Source organism: Phalacrocorax aristotelis, chromosome 12, assembly GCF_949628215.1.
Source record: "Phalacrocorax aristotelis chromosome 12, bGulAri2.1, whole genome shotgun sequence".
NCBI classification, from domain to species: Eukaryota; Metazoa; Chordata; class Aves; order Suliformes; family Phalacrocoracidae; genus Phalacrocorax; species Phalacrocorax aristotelis.
The window spans coordinates 13,942,227-13,961,891 of record NC_134287.1 but is presented as its reverse complement, the minus strand read 5'-3'; the positions used below and the strand labels follow the sequence as shown (position 1 = coordinate 13,961,891).

At 42.3% G+C, this 19,665-nt stretch overlaps 1 protein-coding gene across 5 annotated transcripts in view; it reads left to right on the top strand.

Annotated features, from left to right (window-relative positions):
* CCDC186 (coiled-coil domain containing 186) overlaps positions 1 to 12,378 on the top strand; it is a 39,017-nt gene extending 26,639 nt beyond the window's left edge. For all 5 annotated transcript variants that reach the window (XM_075108308.1, XM_075108304.1, XM_075108305.1 and 2 more), the window contains 7 exons: positions 435 to 577; positions 2,882 to 3,137; positions 3,773 to 3,962; positions 5,066 to 5,146; positions 6,200 to 6,410; positions 7,468 to 7,687; positions 8,382 to 12,378. In XM_075108308.1, coding sequence (XP_074964409.1) covers positions 435 to 577; positions 2,882 to 3,137; positions 3,773 to 3,962; positions 5,066 to 5,146; positions 6,200 to 6,410; positions 7,468 to 7,687; positions 8,382 to 8,465 — 1,185 coding nt within the window. In that variant the 3' untranslated portion in view covers positions 8,466 to 12,378. The remainder of the gene's footprint in view (positions 1 to 434; positions 578 to 2,881; positions 3,138 to 3,772; positions 3,963 to 5,065; positions 5,147 to 6,199; positions 6,411 to 7,467; positions 7,688 to 8,381) is intronic.
* Positions 12,379 to 19,665: the final 7,287 nt, after the last annotated feature.

Below are 19,665 nucleotides of genomic sequence, written 5' to 3'. Positions count from 1 at the left end.
GGTCATACATGTGACCTCTGGTAAGGAGTATATGCTATCCATAACTTCTGAACAGGCTATAGGTGAGCATGCCAGCCTCTATCCAGAGCAGGGTTTTAGCTCAGTAGGACCTTAGAAGAAGGGAGGGAGACGTACCTGTGAAGATGCAGGTTGGCCTGGTAGCTGGGGAAAGATGATGTCTTATCCTGGTCCATTAGACTGATTTAAGTTTAAGTCTTTGGACAAAAATAATGATTATCACACTTGTTGAATTTTTTGTCGGTTTATTTTTCTGACTCTATTTGATCTGAAATATTTGGGATATTGTTCCAAGCCACTTGGAATTGTCAAAAAATAACAAAGGAACTTTGAACCACAATCTAGATATTTGATAAGAATAATTCAGCTTGGAAGTTTGGGTGAATAGTTTCTGAATTTTTTTTCTTTCTATTTAGGTGAAGTGCCTAGAGGATGAGCGCTTAAGAACAGAAGATGAGTTATCCAAGTATAAAGAAATCATTAACAGACAGAAAACTGAAATTCAGAATTTGCTGGACAGAGTCAAGACTGTAGATCATCTGCAGGATCAACATCAGAGGTACAGCTATGCACTTTGAGGAATGATTTAAAAAACTATCTGGGATTGGAAAGTGCGGTTTGTTTTTTAATTGAAATTTTTGATGTTTTAAAATGTATTGTAATTTGAAGAGTCCATGTCCTAATTTAAGTGTTTTTCTAACCTAAATTAATATTGGTAGTACTGGAGACAACCTTGGTAGCCTCTTACAAGAGTATTGAGACTGATAAGTCTGATTCTTAAATCTCTCAGTATGAGAATAAGGAGTGCTTGCTTTCTGGCATATTTGGTAGGAAGTTTTGTCTTCTAGGTGTCTACCCAGTGCTCATTTTATTGAAAGATTGCTTCAAAATTTTGATGGATGTATGAAAGTATTTAACAAAAACAATTCTATATATTTGACAGATGCCATGTTCACATAGTAGGGAGCACTTGTATTTCTCGTGGACTGGAATCTGTTCTGCTATGTCAAAGTTTGCTCATTTAAGAATGTGAGGGAGATAATCTCAGAAGAGTAGGGTTTGTGGACAGTTCAGGACTGTCTGAATGTAGTCATGTTTCTGTATGGTACATATGGACCTAGTATATACAAATGCTGTCCACTTTACTGATTCTAATGGTGTTGCATAACTGGAGATAGACAAATGTTAGATAACCAGAACCACCCATGTGTCCCTCCTGTGCCTTTAAACAGTTCTTATTTAACATTGAAATATATTTCAGTGATTATATGCCTTCCTCAGGGTTTAGAGAATGAAGCATTTTCCATTTGCTGGTCAGCTGTATTGGCATCGTGTCATCATTCTTTCAAGAGAAACTGCAATCTGTTAGAAACAACCAAAGCTTACACTTTGATAAATAACAGTTATTTTTCACTTGGGATCTTGTCAAATGAATTAAAGTGACTGTGATCACAGTGTGAAACTACAAATGTGTTTTTCCGGTTATCTTTTCCTCTTGGAAATTGAGGCATGTCTGTCTCTCATTCCTATTCAATTTGGATCAAATTTTTTTGTGTGTCCTTCCCATACAACACTTACTATCCATACATCAAGTTTCATATTGTCTTTTACATCTTTATCAAACATTCTAAGGAGTACTGGAAACATGTTAAAGTTGTGGAATCTCAACCGGAGAATTAAAACTTGGACCAGTAAGTTCCCATTATCACCTATGAAAGAGAAGTCCTGGAGTCTTGACCTCTGTTTCTCCTATTGTATACAATAAACAAACTTACTGCCTTTCATTTTATTGGAAGCAAATGGAAGGAATTTCATCTTAATACACACAAAATCTTACCTGTTTTCTGGATGAGAAAAGAATAGAGGAGGCAGGTTTCTTCAGCCTAGGGAAGAGAAGGCAGAAGGGAGGTGTCCTTAAAGAAGCAGCATGTTGATATGGGGTTGTTGGCTTAAAGTGAATTGAGCCTCCTGGTAATTACACTATCTGACAGGGAATTAAATGAGATGTGTGCCCTTGCATTGTGTAACTTTAATTTTATTTTAAATTGGAATATACACACTCCCTGTGAGAAAGAGAGGTGAGGGTTTTTCTGTTGAAAGTAAGGTTTTAGAAAGGTGTAGAAAATCCTGTGACTGAAGAACTAATGAAATAATATTGCAAGAGCAAATGAGAGGAGGACATTTTTAGTCTGTTAATTTTTTTTTAACAGCTACTTAATTTTGGAATTAATTTCAATAATTTTCTCTAAAGTGTTGACCATAACTGAAGATACAGCCTTTCTTAATCAAATACTTTGCAAGTGATAGATCAAAGGTCTCCTAGTGGGAATGCTTCAGTAAAAACAAGAACTTGTTTCGTAGAAGATTGGGGGAGGGATAGTGGAGTAAGATAGGTCCTTTGAATTGGAGCTGTACCACTTGGATAAGGATGCTTCAGAAGTCACTGTACTACTGTCCTGGAGAAGCTCAAAACTGGAGTATTTCCCCATCGCAAAGACAAGTCCTCTTACAGAATGCCCACCTTTGGATTTGCAGGCTTTCCTCTTATCTACAGGATCTGTTTTTGAGGGTTTTGTTTATACCCTGTACTGAAGCTCATGAGAAATTGTCTTCCTCGAGGAGCTAATGACTGCATGTCCTTCTGTGGGATACAGATATCTGTTACTTCAGCACTGCAACATGTAATGAAATGGAATCTGTAAACTCCCTTGGCATTTAAAACCATCCAGTGACTGACAGATGCCCCAAGGTCATTAATTTGTTCCTCGGCCTTATTTGGTCTTGACCTGAATGCTTTTATTTCAGTAAGTTTTCATATATTTAAGCTCAGCTTATCCCTAATAAGATACAATTATTTTGACAGAGATGAGCAAGAAATCAATGCTTTAAAGGAAGAAGTAGATGGTGTCAATTCTCTGATTGCTGATCTCCAGAAGGACATTGAAGGTAGTCGGAAAAGAGAATCTGAGCTATTGATATTCACTGAAAAATTAACCAGTAAGAATGCACAGCTTCAGTCTGAAAACAATTCCTTACAGAGCCAGTTGGATAAGCTTTCTTACAGCGAAAGAGAGCTGCAGAATCAGCTGGAATGTGTTCAACAGACTAAAGATGATCTGGTGAGTACAGTATGCAGCTTTTTTTTTTTGCACTAGTAGGGTGTGTGATACCGGTAAAGATGTAGCACATGAATTCCATCTTGTGTCTTTACTTACCTGACTGCAGTTTCTCACTGAGTTTGCCAGTTTGGTAGAATGATAGCAGTGGGATATGAACACCTCCATGTTTCTAAGGGGAAGGAAATCCTGAGTCACGCTGCGCTGGAATGAAGGGGTGTTACTGTGTGTCTTTCTGGCTTTCTGACATGAAATAGTTCTCTCTCTGCAGCTGTCACTGAAACAATTAAAAGGTGGTAATCTGTGAAATCTATTACTGTAAACTGTTTCTTAGGTCCTGTTTGTACAATGAGATAAATGTGATCTTTAATAAACTTAGTGTGTCAGAGAAGGTATGTGACTGCACTGTACAGCTCTGCATGGCTCTTCACTGCCTTGTGTAGATGCTTTGGAGCTAGTTCAGGGTTCTGTGCAGCTCAGTGCAGTGCTGCAGTAATTCTTTTGCAGTGGTAGTGTAGCCTAAATAATGTAAAATGTGAATGATTCACAGGCGAAAATAAAGTGCTGAGTTAGGCACTAACAGTGGTGATAGGCTGGAATTTTTTTGTATAAGACTGAAAATATGACTACAATTTCAGGCCACCAAGTTGCAGATGGAGGAGGATCAGCGAAAGCTAGAGGTTGAGACACTACAGGCTCAGCTCGCTTCAGAGCAGAAAGAACTAACAGCACTGAAGACCCATGTGGATGAACTGAAAGATGAACTGGCTACCCAGAAGCGCAAGCATGCAGCAAACCTGAAAGATCTCACGAAACAACTTCAGCTAGGTTGAAATAATTTTCAGATATAATGAGTCAGCCACGTCTATAAGCACCTTTACAGTGTCTCATAGAGGCTAGGGTCCCGTCTGCGTTTGTGCACTGAGTGTAGCCCTTCGAGCACCTGCTGTCCCTAAAGACAATGAGAGTGAGCGAGCAAGTTAGGTCTTGGGGAAACTGCAGTTACAGGAAACAGGCCTTAGTGTCAATTTTTAGTCTTAAATGTAAATTTTGTAATAGGCTTAGATATAAAAGGAAAGATTTATTTCAAAAGAGTTTGGTCTTTGCTATCATATATGTGACTACTGAAATGTCATGTGTATGTGTGGGTCTTGGTCCATATGGGAGTATATTCGAAAGTTGCTAGATGTTTTCTAGTTGCTGACTGTATCAGGAATTGCTGGTGACAGTTATTTTTTAGTGTATTAAACAGAGCACTTCTGTTTTTAAAGACGGATATGGAGAGACTGATGACTAATTTTGTCAACAAATAGAAATCATTAAATACCCACTAATGCATATGCTCTGAACTCAAATAAATTGAAATATAATCAAATCTGTTTGAAATTTATGTGAAAGAAGAGATCCTGTTGGCTTTGAGCAGACAAGTTCTATGTCTCTCTTTGTGTATATGTGAACAGCTGTGCCCTTTCCCTCTTGTTCCCTACTGAACGAGCGGTGCTTCTGGCACAAACACTACACTCAGCTCCCAGTAGTGATACAGTTATGAGGTCCCGGAACAGAGTTGCCATTCTGTAGTTATTTACATGGCAGCCCTAATCAAAAGTAAAATCAAATTTAAGTCTTACTGTTCCCAGTTAAGCCTGTCTTCGACATTACCCCCTTCAACTGGCAACTGCTGCAGGGTGTAGGGGTCTTGGTGGATGTTGCATCCAGGTGCTTCATGGCTGGGGGCAGGGAGAGGAGGGGGACTGTTTGGTTTTGTTTTTTTTTTTTCACTAAGGTTTTTAGTTGCTACCATTATCTTTCAGTTGTCAAGCCATGTTAAATTAGTGCAGGTCAGAGAGGATTAGAGTTTTTGTATTTTGCGTAACACTATGGTTTTTGGGTTTTAATCTCCTGTTGGTAACCATAATTTATTATACTTTTAGCACGGAGGAAATTGGATCAGATGGAAAATGGTAATTATGACAAAGAAGTCAGCAGCATGGGGAGCCGTTCCAGTTCATCAGGTAATATAGCACATAACAGGGCGGCCAAAACAATCCTTCGATCTTAATAAGGTTGCCATGGGGTGCTGCCATGAGCCTTGCTCCTTCTGTGGTTTGTGCATATGTAGTGTGTGGGCAGCCTCCCATTAAAGCTGACAAAACAGCCTTTAAGCACCGAAACGCACTTGGCTGAATGCAGTTGTAGGTGCTTATTCTTATTAGGAGATTAAAGTTTAATGTTTATAATCTTTATGTACTTTGGTTCTTTTAAAATGCCCGCCTTTTTTATTTTGTTGCATCTGTGTTTGGAGGAAGCTCAGAGAACTCCAGTTGAGAGAGGACCCTCTTAAATGCTGCCAGAGGCAAAACAAAAATGAGCAGTGGCTTCCAACATTGTTTAATTGCACTATTGACGGTTGCAACTGTGTAAATGATAAATCAATTAGTGTGTTTAGAGGCATCAGTGTACTTGTATAAAATTGATTACTTTCTATCCAGTTAGAAGTAAAGCGGTTATCTTTAGCACTGAAAACAACATCTGTTTTCTTCAATATCTTTGGGTTTTAAATTTGGTTGGTTCTGTCAGTGTCCTGTAATATCGCTGTACAAGACAGAAAAATACTTAGAAGAAAAGAAAGAAAAGAAAATGTTTAAAGCTCTAAGTGATCAGTGCTGCAGAGTGTTTATACATAGGGCTTTGGTCAGTCTGTACAGTTTTCATAGTGCTGTAATTTTAGCGGACTCCAAAACAGATATTTCTAAAATCAGCTCAGTCTTGTACAAAGTCATATTAATGAATATGAAGGTACTTATGCAGGAATAAGCATTCCTGAAGCAAGTATGCTCAAGGGACTGTGTCCATGCTAGGGGGCTACATTGCTGTTTCAGCATGTATCATTTAAATGGTATAATGATTGTTTGTATAAAAACCCACTAACATATAAGGAAAACGGACATTCTGAAGAAAATATCCTAAGCTCCTTAAACATAAGGAATGCACGCACTGCACTAGTAAAGACGTTTTACCTGGTATAAAAGCAAAAAGAGCTTTTATGAATACGGATATATTGGCAGGGTCCCTTAATGCGCGCAGCAGCAATGAGGATCGGTCACCTGAGAATACGGGATCTTCGGTAGCTGTGGATAGCTTCCCAGAGGTGGACAAGTCTGTCTTGGTTGAAAGAATACTAAGGCTACAGAAGGCACATGCTCGAAAAAATGAAAAGATGGAGTTCATGGAGGATCACATTAAACAACTGGTGGAGGAAATCAGGAAAAAAACAAAGTATGTTCTGAGTTCTGTTCATGCACTTTTTTGGTGTTGAGCTGGTGTGCGAGACAGGTGTTCTGGATTTCATGTAAGACAAGTAATTGTCTAAATGAAAATATTTAAACCATAAAAATACTACAATGACAGTAGATCTCAAAGGTGAGGTCAGTCCGAGGTTGTTTTCTCCTTATCTTTCCCCAGCAGTTACAGTAATTGCGAGTTGTTTATTACGAAAATTTTTCAGGAGGAATAGAGTGGTACAAGTGCCTTTTTGGTAGCAAAACGGTCAGCAGGTGCCTGATTTGAGGTGGACTGCTGCCACTGGTTAACAGAAGTGTCCATTCTCTTCATGTGCTTAAAAGGGTGCTGGTTGCAAGTGTTTGTTTTGGAAGGAGGATCTCATAATTCCAGAGAGTAGTCTGGCATGCAGATCAAACAAACAGTTTCTCCGAGCTGAAGGTGGTCAGTATTTAATGTGTGAGGCAAGATTCCACTTACATGTGAATCTCACCTTACAGGGTGACGTCTGGAACTTCAGTTAGGAGGGGAAGAAATTGTGGCATATACCTTCGTCTGGGAAGTACAGTTATCTGTTAAGTACAGCCCCTGCTTAATGAGCCGATACGTTTATGCCCATCTGGTACCATTTCATAGAACGTGGTCACAGCTTGTGAAGGCGCTTGAGCTGAGACTTCGTAATTTTTGTCTCATCTGTAGAAAGCTTAATATTCCCTGTCTGGAGTCTTTCAGCAAAGAAAAGTAGAGAGGCATTTTTTAAGTACTGGTTTTTTTGCTCCAGTAGCAATATTACTTTCTCAAAATACTTCTAAATACGTAAACCATGTACATTGTAGTGATTCAGCTTACCAGCATATCCTATAGTACTTGGGTAACCCAGGTTTTCCTCTGACCTGGAAGTTGCAGGAGTTGATTTTTACTGCCTTTTCAGTGATACAGAACTGCTTGAAAATAAAATGACTCTTGTGTCAGGAATCTGCAGTACTTCAATGTCTGACTTTTCACTGCCTTGTAGTGGTATAATGTTTCTTTAATTTTTTTTTTCCCCCCCCAGAATTATTCAGAGTTACATCTTGCGGGAAGAGGCTGGAACACTATCATCAGAGGCCTCTGACTTCAACAAAGTACACTTGAGTAGACGGGGCGGGATTATGGCATCTCTCTATACATCTCATCCCGCAGATAGTGGTCTCACATTGGAACTCTCCTTAGAGATAAACAGGAAGCTGCAGGCTGTGTTAGAAGATACATTACTGAAAAATATTACCTTGAAAGTGAGTAGCTATGCCAGTTCTTCAGCACATTCTTCTGGTTCTGAGGTACCGCCTTCAGAGAGGTGCATGCTGTTAAAAGGAGGCGGCTTTTCAGAAGTCAGCTCATTGCGAATTGGTGACTGATAGCATTGGGTTAACCAAAGAGTTCTGTAACATGATCCATGCTGAACCTCAGTTTAGAGACCCTCGTTGCATGCTGCACTAGTGGGCTGCTTCCTGAAATAAATTTTGGGCTGCCTGTGCATTCAGCGGGGAAGGGGCTCACCATGCTCTCCCCCGTCACGTGGAGCCTGGCCCTGTGCCAGCGCCAGTAGCTGGGTACCCTGTTGAGCTGTTGGGGCAGCATCTCTGCTGCGAGGGAAAGGTGGCAGGCTGGAAAATGTGCAGGCTGCCAGCTGGACTGCAGTGTGCTGCAGAAGTTGGACGTCTCTTCCTGTGACTCTCATTCCCCTTGAATGCTACACTTCCTAGACAGCCTGTAGAATATTAGTAACTGCAAAAAAAGACTTGCTGAGAGCTTTGCATCCTATGTTGAAATAAGCTTTTTTTTCTCAAACTCTGTCTAATCATATGTGCTTGTTCTGGATACTTGAAAGTATCAACCTGCTGACAATTTTCACTTATTAGTGTGTTCTGTCCTGATTGACTCATTTTTCCTGTATAACTTACCCTATGCTTTTTTTATCCCCCAAAGGAAAACCTTCAAACTCTAGGAACAGAAATAGAACGGCTCATTAAACACAAGCATGAACTGGAACAGAGAATAAAGCAGACTTAATTAAAACTTTTATGGAATAACCAACATGAAGATGCAAAAAAGGCAGGTGCTACAGACCACTGTTTTTTACATTTTTCCTGAAATGCAATTACCTGCCAGCACAAGCATCTGGTATTTTGCATATACATCCTTTAACCATACAGGCTTACTCATGCGAGAGATCTACAGGGTTTGGCATCAGCGTGGTTCTGTCTACCCAATACCAGCCTGAGGTGTCGCTGAACTTCACTATACACTAAATTTCTTTACACTTTTATTTGAAATGACATACAGATGCTTTGCAGTGCATACGATGTTTTGAGTGAGTTGCAGTGAGATTTTAATTTCTGCACTCTATAATTAGTCTCTTAATGATGGAGCTTGAAAAAATAAAACCAATTATGTCTTAGTTGCTGTTGAACATATCCAGTGTTACTGAGCTTTAAGAGCTTTCAGACATTATTTCATTTCTTGCATATTATTTCTGACACTTAGGTTGATTAAGCGTTTTTGACATATGCATGGAAAAATGCTTTGTCACAAAATTCTGGTTTTTGAGTGGTGGCCATGATATTGTGTATTTTCTGCTTTAGATTAACAATCAACTGGTCAGTTTCTTTATTGAAAAGAAGTGAAACAATAGTAAAAGGAAGGGATTAAGAAGCTTTCTGGTGCAGCTGATGAGTGTGTGTAATTGAAACAAATGTAAATTCAACAAGTCTTGTAAACCCTTGATCTTCAGACATACGGTTTGAAAGTCTGATATCAGATAATTGGTTAATAAAGTTCTCTGGCCTTCTGCATAACTAACAGCATTTTAAAGTAGGTGTTTTAGCTGCCTATTGTTATGTATGTATAGGTAGACATCATGATTGCATCTGCTTTCAGATGATCGGAAAATGTGTTTTCAAAAACAAGTGGAAACTAAGTTTTCTCATTAACTGTGGCTTAGGCCAGCCAGTGAAAGTAATGGTAAGAAATGGGAAATATATCTAAATGGCATTTTAATCTATTGGTTGGATTGTGAAAGTGGCACAGAAATCTGTATGAGTCCTTAATTTTACTGTTGTGAAGAAATAGTTGGTCAAAATGGCATGAACCAAGAAGTGTTACTTAGTCCTTCAGCGGCTGAGAGGGTGATGGAAGAAGAATATCAAGGTGACAAGATTCTGGTTAGTCACAACGTCATGTTCACATCTTAATTCCAGGATAAGTAATTTACAGGATCTGAAATAACTCTATTCCAGCAGTAAATGCATAGATTTCTGTATTTATTGCCTTTTTGACCAAAACGAATTGACCAGATCACAGTGTAAATAATACTTGTTTTTATTAAATACTTGAACTTCCTATTATCATGAAAAAAGATTCAGTGTACATTTACAATAGCAATGCTTTAGGTATTTTAATCAGAAAGGATACTTGGTGGGGTGGGGAATCTAATCTTACCACTGGCACTATTTGCATCATACGCAAAACAAGAAGCCTGAGTCTGGCAACACAGGGATGATTTATCAAAGCATCTAGGTGACTGAGGGGTGTGTGCTCCCTTTTCAGGTGCCACTATGTCACTTGAGGTTTGTAGTGAGCCGAATTGAGCAAAAGGGCCTGATTTGGTTTGAGTAGTTTGATTCAAGACAGTGAGACTTCCTTTTTACCTTAAAGATAGGCATCTCTGGAAGTTTGTGGGATCAAGACCTGATTTGTGGTTCGAAGAGCTTCAGGAGTCTTGAATGGCAGGTCCCTTCAGTGTCAGAGGCTTAAGTATTGCTTTACAAAGGGAGGGCAGAAACAAATTATTTAAAACCTGACCGTGCATTGTAGAAACTGTGAGCCTTTAATCTGGGTGGGTTTTTATACATATATTTTTCTAATTCCTGAAAGCAGTGGTTATCTGAAGTGTTAGGGAGTTTGGACCAGTCCAGTCATGGGACTACCTCTGCTTTACTGTTAAGTGATGTGAAGACGAAAATACCTGGCTCTGCTGAAACAGGTTTGTCACCAGCTTCCAGGAAGTGAACAGGCGGTTGTTTGTGACTGAACTAGACCTTCTGCTGAAAGAAAGTATTTGGAACAATTTGCATGTCAAAACATAGCTTAGCTCTCGTAAATTTGTGTTTTCATGCTTTAATGTAACAGATCTCTGGATATTTTCAGGCATTCAGCTGAATGATTCCAGTATTTTAGATACCATGTTAATATTGTAATCATTCAATGTATGTTCTCCGGGTGTACAATGTGAATGAAGGAGAGATGTGGTGCAGATGGAATAAGTGCAATGACATTGTGGAAATTCTTATTTCTTTTTGGCATGATTGTTTCTCCTTTTAAGTTATTTGAGAAACCTAGATAGCTGTCCTCCAGCCCTCCTGGAAATCTTGCTTCCTCTCTGTAGCATTAGTAACTTTTCAGTTGGTTGTTTTTTTTTTTTCTTGGTTATGGAGACACACAAAGTAGCTAAAATATCACATCATTTATTGTGCATTGTATCTTCACGGACCAAAATAGCCTTCTACAGGCATTATTTTAAACATACTTGGTAAAGATGGAAATTTCATTCTAGCTCCCACATTGGCAAATGACCCTCTTTCCAGTAAGCCCAGAATGTGATGAATAAATGACAGCAACTTTTCTGAATGATGTTGCTCATTCCTGACAGGCAGAGGGGTATGAGCCATAAAAACGTTGCTGGTGAGCCACCTGCCTGTTGTTCCCATGGGGCAGATTGTCAGGAGCGTAGTGCTGTTGGTGCAGGTAACAAGAACACTTCTGTGAAAAGGTGTGTTTCTGGGGGGGGGGCTCACGCAGGTGAGCACCAGCTGGTGCAGAGCGGGTGCAAGGCTTGTGTAGCAATCACTTTTCACTTACTCTTGTTTTCTAAACCTTTTATGTTATGAACCTGAGATTGAAAACTGTCCTCAGATAAACTGAGTTTTAGAGAGAAACTGATAAACTGATTTTGAAGGCAGCCTGGAGCAGTTAGCTACATACCTATCACTGAAATTCAGTGTCCGTTAGACATGTAATGCCACAGGCTGCTTTTGAAAATTTCAAGCTTGTAGCTAGTTGTGTCCTACAGGCTTAAACAGCTGTTTCTTAAATACTCAGGGTGCTCTTTTAGTTCAAACGTTGCACATCCAGATGTTGTTAGAGGCCCTACAGGAAAGCTGCCTAAGCTATTTTAACCTCTGTAAAACCCAGCAACGTTGTCTAAAGCCAGATCCCCTGAACTGAAGAATACCATTTCATCCTATAGAAATCACTGACTTTCTGCCACATAGACTTGTGCCGTATTTTTAATTTTAGTCTCCAGGAAATAGTGGAGATCGATTTGTTGCTCAGATATGTTCTCACCGTCTTCACTTGTTGCTCGCAACACCTGTAGTATCTCCAGCTACAAAAACTGCTCTCTTGAAATATTTTTGCGTTATAATATTTTGGTTCCTTTAAAAAAAAAAATTCAGATCTCTGCCTTCCACTGAATCAAGTGTAAAGCTGAGTGCCCGCCTGCTGCAGAGACACGAATTTAGGAAGGGGTTCAGGGAGCAAGGCCTGTTCAAATGGGCCTTCACCCTTCCTGCTCAGTGGAAACAAATGTGATGGTAAATATCAGCAGTAGGTGGCACTAGAAATCAGATTTACCGTGTCTCCACAACAACCTGAAGCCAGTTGGAGGGTGGGTGGCTGCGTTGCAGAGGGAGCTGGGTCGTATTTAGACCTTTTTTCCAAGGTGGATTGGGGTTTCCTTCCCATTTTCGTGTTCTAACAAACCATGTTGAATCTTCCAATATATGTATGTATGTTGTCTGAATATACAGAGTGTCTATTGATTTAATTTTGTAGATAACCTGTTTCTGTATAAAGTTTTTGAAGATATCACTATACATTATGTATATATTGTACTTTGAAATAATAAACATACAAATGTGTGAAAGCCTGGTTTGGGTCTGTGGTTTGTACCATTGCTGAGTTACTGCTGCCTAACTCTGGGTTGTGCTGACAGCTCTTGACGGAGGCCTGTGGTGGCAGCAACAGGTGCTTCGTGTTGGGCACTCATCTTTAGTGAGTGGGAGCCTCCCCTTCTCGCAGTGCAGAAATGTCCTCGTGATGCTTGTGAGCAACGACTCTGGGATAAAAACAGCTCAATTGCCAGTAAACTGTTCTTGCCAGCATGGATGCTGGGAGGGGACCATAACGGACCTCCTTGTTTCCCCTCAAGTGGGTATAACTCTTTGTAACTATATAATATGATATGCAAAGGCATTGCTACTGCCCGGGCTTGGCAGGGCAGTGCTTGCTGCCAGCCTGTACTTTTCTACTGCACTGTCTAAACAAGAGGTGGCAGTGCATCCTTGCCGCCTGCCTCTGGTACTGTGAGGCACTTCTAACAGCAAAGCCAGGGAAAACAGGGCTGTACACCTTTGATGCTCTACTTTCAGCTCTTGGGAACGTGTGAGGCTTTTCCAGCCTAAGGACAGGCAATTGGTGTGATACAGTTAGGTACTGCTGTGAGCTGTGGCCAATCCCAGTAGGGGCCTTGATGCTAGAGTCCTCTCTTTCCTCACGCCATGTGAGTTTGACTGACACATAGTCCCAGTAGCAAGGGCTGTTTCCCTTGGCCACAGCTCCACATTTGGGATGCTGTTTGCTGCTCAGGTTGGTTTATTCCCTTGCAGAGACTTAATGTAGTTTGGTTTTTCACCATGATATTGTTTAAAAAAAAAAGAGTGGTGCTGTCAGATTGCTGGCTGTTCGTTGTGGCTATGCTTACATTAAAAATCTGGGAATCATTTGTGTGGGCTGTCCTGCCCTTGTAGGGAGACAGGAGAAGGGAAAAAGAAGACCATGAGGGGCTAAATTATAGAGTTTATTCTAGTATCTCCCAGAGTACCTTAAATGAGAGGAGAAGGTGTCCTGTTTCCTGTTGAAATTTAATGGCAAGCTAACACTAGCTTCCCAGGATCGGTGGGAGGGCTCCCAGTAAGTTTTCTGGTTACTGTTACCTGTGTGACCCTTTGCCAGAATTGTTTTGCAGTTCACCATTTTTCTTCCAGCCTTTTCCACTGATAGCAGGTACAGCTGACAGATAGATGTAACCAAAAATCAAGAATTACTTGTGCTCTGCAAGTACTTAGTGCTGGTGTTTGGAAACAACAGCCTGAAGCTGAACTTCCTCAAATACTAACCTGGGCTTTGGTGGTGTTTGCAAGTAGCCGTTTGGCAAAGAGCTTCTCACCCCCGTTTTATAGACAGGTCTGTATTTCAGGCTGACACAGCACAACTCTGTGCAGAGGAAGGGTTCTCATGGCACGTTAGTGTTAAATACCCAGTCCTGAAGCAAGGTAGTCTGATACTGGAGCTGTTGGGTAATAAATATAGAACCCAACTACTTGTCTAGATGGCTGCGAAAGAGGAAATCAGCACTGCTATTTTCTGTCTCTCTCCCTGTTCTATTTTAAGGGTTTTTTAATAGAGAGGGATGGTTGGGGGTTTGTTGTTGCAGTTGTTTTTAGGCTATGTTGCATTAAACCACAGTGGGTCTGCGCCAGATTTTGCAAGATTTTTGCATACATAAATGTAACTGTTGCAGTAGAAGAGTGCTGCTGAACAAGTTGTTCTCATCCAATGTGTATAAATATGCTGTTAGATGTGTTTGTTGCGTTCTGCTGTGGTGGATGCCCTATAGTCAGGAAATCCTCCGGACTTCAGGTTTTGCAGGGCTCCTTACCACATGCAGCCGCTGTTCTAACCGCTCAAGTAAAGCACCTCACTGACTAAAGGGCTGAATCCATTCTGGTCTGAACGTCTATGGGCTTCTTAAGGAGTTTCTGTTTAAAAAATAATCTCGTGTGTGGAATAAGGAAAAGCAGCAGATGAAAGCACGGAGAAGTCTGTGAGCTGTAACCAGAATGCTTGTATTTTACTTGAGGTAGGTGAGCACAGCCTAGCAGCCACAGCCGTTCCCTTTGGGCTGGCTGGTGAGTCCTTAAATGCTGCCCTGGACTCTCCAACCTGCAGTTCTTCTGGAACCAGTGCTGGCTCTAGAGAGGGCTTGAAGCAAGGTGCGAATGCAGGGCAATGTTTTCCAAGCTGTGGTCTGCAGCCTGACAGAAGGGTTTGTGAGGCTTCACTGTGAAAGCAGCTGGTTAAAAATACTCAAAAAATTATTAGATCTGTAATTATTTTAACTCCAGTCAGTGCCTGGCACAGGGGAGAGGAAGAAGGTGAAAATCCCTTACGTCAACACTGTGGGTAAAAGCTGCATATGGCCAAGTTATGGGCTGAAAAAACAAGCCTAGCACCGGTCCTCCTAAACCTGTTTTGTGGGTCTGCAAATTCCCTGGAAACTTTGATAAGTCAAAGAGGTTGAAAAACACTGACCTTGGGCTCAGAGCTGTAACCTGTTAATGCTGTAAGTGACTTGTACTAATCAGCTGGTCTGGCTTCACGTTAATAATTAGATTATCACAGAAATATTGATTAGATGAACTCTGGAAAATGTATAAGGGCTTCACCCTTCCAGAGAAGGATGTAGAAGGTATCTTCAGCCTTAAGCTGAAGTGAGAAATCAGAACAAGCTGCTGTCAGCTTGTCATGGGCTTAAAGTCAGGAGTGACATAGGCTGCTGGCAACCAGGCTCGCGATGTGCTTTCCCTGGTCCCTTCCCCTTGCCACGTGTCTGATCTGGCCCTCAGTCAACCAGCAGGGACGGCTTGTGTAGGGGACAGGACTCCACTGCGGTGGGGTTGGAAACAGGACTGTCCCAGGGGTGAGGTTATTGCCCACTGCTGTCCACCTGCTCCCAAGCTGTGTGGTTATTCAACTGTTCAAGCAGCTCCTGACGCGATGCAGGTCACTGCTCAGCCTTTTGAGGCAAAGCAAGGGGTGTGTGTTTTCCCTGGTAACGCCACGGTGTGACCTGCAGTGTCAGAGATGGTTGCACAGCTCCCACGTCCTCGGTGCTGCGGAGACAGAGCTCCTTCAGCAAGGCAGGATGGCTGGCAGCAAAACCCCTGCACTGCTCCAGGTAAACTCTCCCCCAGCATCCGCAGCCCCTTGTTTTGCTTGGCTTTAATCACACATTTTTGGGCTCTAGAAAGATCCAGCTGGAGCCAAGCAGGCGTTTTCCATCAGCAAGCACTGGCGGAGGAAAGCCTTTGCTTCATAATCCGATCTGGCCAAGTGAGCAGCCATCGGTCTGGGTATCCGCAGTCCCAGGCGCTGTGCTTTGAAGCCTTTGTGCTTTTTCTTGGGCCATGCAACCCTGATACTAAATGCATTGAGATGGGCTGCTAGCAGGGAATGACTACCACACTGGCGCTTCAGAAACATTGGCTTACCTCTAATCCAGGGCCTGACAAATCCAGGACCTTGGATCAAGTTACCTTTGCTCCTCAGGCAGGTGAAGCCCTTGAAAAAAAGATGTGACAGATTTGGCAGTAAGCCTGTAGCACGAGGCCCGCAGATTAAATTTTTTTGTTACCTGAATTACGTCAAACCATTTCCTTCTCTCAGACTTCCCTTGCAATCTTCTAAGGCTGCTTGTTGACAGTGAAAGACCAGTCAACTATTTCAAACCGATTTGACCTTGCTTGGGCTGGTGACAGAGCCCAGACCTTGCTGGTAGTGGTCACCTTATAATGCCAAATCCACTGCAGCGAGTCTCTCATTAAAGACAATGTTTGGGTAACCGCAGGCCACGCTAAGGCATGGTGGTGGGTGAGTTCCCTCCCATCATGCTGAAGAAGAGCATGATTTAGCTTTCCTTGGCTTTGGCAGTAGCTGAAACAATAGAAATGTCCCCAAAGGCCAGGGCATGCAAGCCAGAAGTGTTTCCCTAGAGAGCAATAAATGGAGGCACTTACGCTTAATTAATTGTGTATCAGAGCAAACACTGGAAAAAACCCAAACCTACCAGCCCTCCCAACCCAAAGCACTGAGTTTACCACCAACTGCTGGGGGAGGTTTCTGCCAAGAAAGCAGCCTTGGATCAGAGAGCAAGGAAGCAAGGCCCTTCCAAAGGGTGACTCAGAGCAGCCTCACAGGCTCCTGCGCTGGCGCCCTGTTCCCGCGGTGCTGCACCAGGGCACGGAGGAGCAGCTCCCCACTGGGCACTGTCCTCTGTGTGGGTGCCTTGTGACTAGCGAGGAACCCATCTCAGACACGGCCACCGAGGATGTCGGCTGTGGTCCTGATCCTTCATATATATATATATAAGGATGAAAAATTCATACATTTTCTAACATGAGATGGTTCATTTGATTTTTTCAGTCTTCTGACCATCAGGGACCTGATACATGCAATGGCACAGGGACATTGAAGGACCTCCTGTTCCCTTACCAACCTGCTGGGTCATCAGCTAGGGCAAACTTTTGAGCAGGGACAAAGTCAGTCAGAGTAGTCAAAGCAGAACTGGGAAAGGAGCCAGTCTTCCCCAGACAGAGACCAGACCTGGCTTTGTTAGCTGAGGCCGTGGAGATCTGCTCCTCGGGAAGCAGAAAACGCAGCTTGTGCTGTCAGGAAGGTGGAGCAGACTCTGTGACGAGCCTTTCATTTGTGGGACTTTCCTGTCTGCAATTTGCCATTGAATTGAGGCATTGGGCTGCTCCGTGACACGTTGAGGCTAGGCCTGAAAAAAGACTTTATTTCTGAAAACAGAAAAGGCTTAAAAGCAATGTACAGGGGAGAGGAAGGGGCTGGGAACTGGCTAGCCGGTGAAAGGCTGAGATGGGGGCAAAAAAAGAAATATTTTTTTTCAGAAAGGCCATCCTAGCACAAGAACAAACCTCACTGGCTTTTGGAGCACCACAGCCTCTCCTCTCCTCTGCAGAACAAAGTGTGGGCACTGCAAGTCCAGATCTGGAGAGAAGCTGATGGCATGATCTTAACTTCTTGTGCAACCCCAGGGCATCCAAAACATGCACTTTTGAGCAGATATATATGAAATAGAAACAGAAAAGTCTGGCTTTCTCTGCCAACGTGTCACAGAATTGGCTTGCACAATTGTATTTACTTTGGAGGCACCTTCTGGGAAGCATCTGCCTGTGCTGGGCTGTGTGTTGGCCTCCAACCCCATCAATTTTTCCTTTCCCCTCTTTCTTCTCCTCCGTGCTTCTGGGAGTTTGCTGCCTGCACAGGAGCCAGAGACCCCAGCCCCTGCCAGACCTCACTCAGCTTCATGATTACTCACATTGTGTTTCCACCAAGGAGCAGGAGACGGTGGCAGCACAGGGACCATCCCCTGAGTTCAACCTTGTGCTTCCAGTAGCACTTTCTCGCAGAGCAATCGCTGGGCCAATATTTTTCCTGTTTCTTTCCAGCTCTTATGACAAGAAGTCATGAGGGCAGCGTAGTGCATGTATTTCTAGTTTGCTATTAGGTTCCTGGAGGCCTAGAGTTTGGTGAATTTACTCTGCGTGGTGGGAAGCATGGCACATACCATGCTTGCCCCTGGCTACCCTGGGAGCCAGCAGCAGGCTTGCTGGGGCTGGGTGCTGTGGCTGTGGCAGCTGCGAGCTGGGAGCGCCAGAGCAGAGAGCACAGAAATAGCAATACATGGGCAGCGGGAGAGAAAAGGAAGATGCAAATTCAAGCTCAAAGCCTCTATAGGATTTCTGATGGGTTTAAAGTTGAAAATATTGTTGCTGTGGAGCAATTGCTTTCGTTTTGTTTAACAAAAAGCACTGGCGAGAAATATAATTGGTAATATAAGAAAATAGACAACTCTGTACTGGCAAACTATACCTATCTGATTTGACTGTCAGCTCTTAAAAGAAAGGACAGATTGTGTTATAATAATATCATGGATGAAAAAGATGAGGGTTTGAATAAAACTACTAACAGCCCTGCACTAATGTTGTGGGAAGCTGGAGACACCTTGAAAGCAGAACTGCCAGGAGTAAGGAATGGGCTTTGCTGAACAGCCCCTGGAAAAGTACAATCCTAAATCCATTCTGTTGGGAAGGTGAGTATCCAAGGAAGGACAAGTAAAATGTGACAGTAGAGCTGTGGATACAGTGATGAAACACTCAAAATTACCTAGTTATCCTCCACAGTTCCTTTGAAATTCCTTTGCACAGCTGTGACAAAGATCTGAAAATGGTTACTGCCAAACACTTATGTCTATCCTGCTGGTTAATGCTGCATCATCTTTTCCCGATGCTCCTGTTTTCCTGTCTGTATTCCTCTGTTGTTGTGTGAAGGTTAGAGCAGAGCACCTGGGGACCAGGAGTGCTGGCTTTTCCCTGTGCAGAACCAGCACAAATTGTTCTTGATCCCTGCCTGGATCTTCTAGGCACTGCTATCAAAAAAAAAACCAACCCCAACTTTAAAGGTTTCATGTAGTATAAGGACAACTTTAATCCAAGATAAGTACTGACGTATGAAAATTAAAGGGGAAGAGAAATTGCATTAGCCATTGTGAACAAGCAAGGAAATAATTGCAAAATAAGTACTTTGTAGTTTGGATTTGCAGAGGCGAGCGCAAGATGCACAAAAGGGGAAATGGAGTGTGCAGCTAGCAAATGTACATGTCTGCAAAGATGCCCTAACTGCAGTGCCAAGAAAATCAAACCCGCAGCCAAGAAAAACACTGTTAAAATGATGCAATGACATAATCTAAATGCTGCTAGTGGAATCTAAATTACACGCAGAACAATCAAGAAGGAAAACACCGACGACACTTGCTTGCGTAACAGGGATGTAGACCTCACAACTACAGGCAAGAGTGGGACACAAAAGCAGACACGAGTAAAACCAGTGTTAGAAAAAGGGACTTGACCTTACCAAAAGCATCAACCAGGCCTGTCCCTGAGGGTTGATACTGAAGTAAGCATGAAGACTGCATGCTCAGGTTTGTAAATTTTTAACTAATTAGTTTAAAATTCACCACACTTAAAAATCCCACTAGAACAGACCCACCTGGTGAGCAGAGCAAGCTGCAGCTCAGCACCAGGACACTGCATCTTGCTGAAACGAAAAGCTGGATAAGGACACGATTAGCATTTTTTAAAAACAACACTCACCAAGGGCTTTCAGACCTCTGATGGAGAGGTGTCCTACCTGTAAGATAAGTACTGGTGCTTGCACTGCAGGTGGGAGACAGATGCAGGTTATGTTGTCCAGACTTCTGCTCCATGCCTTTTATAGGCTATGAAAATTTTGTGGTGCCAGCACTACTTATACTACCAATGCAGTCGGGTTATAGAACTGGACATGAGAA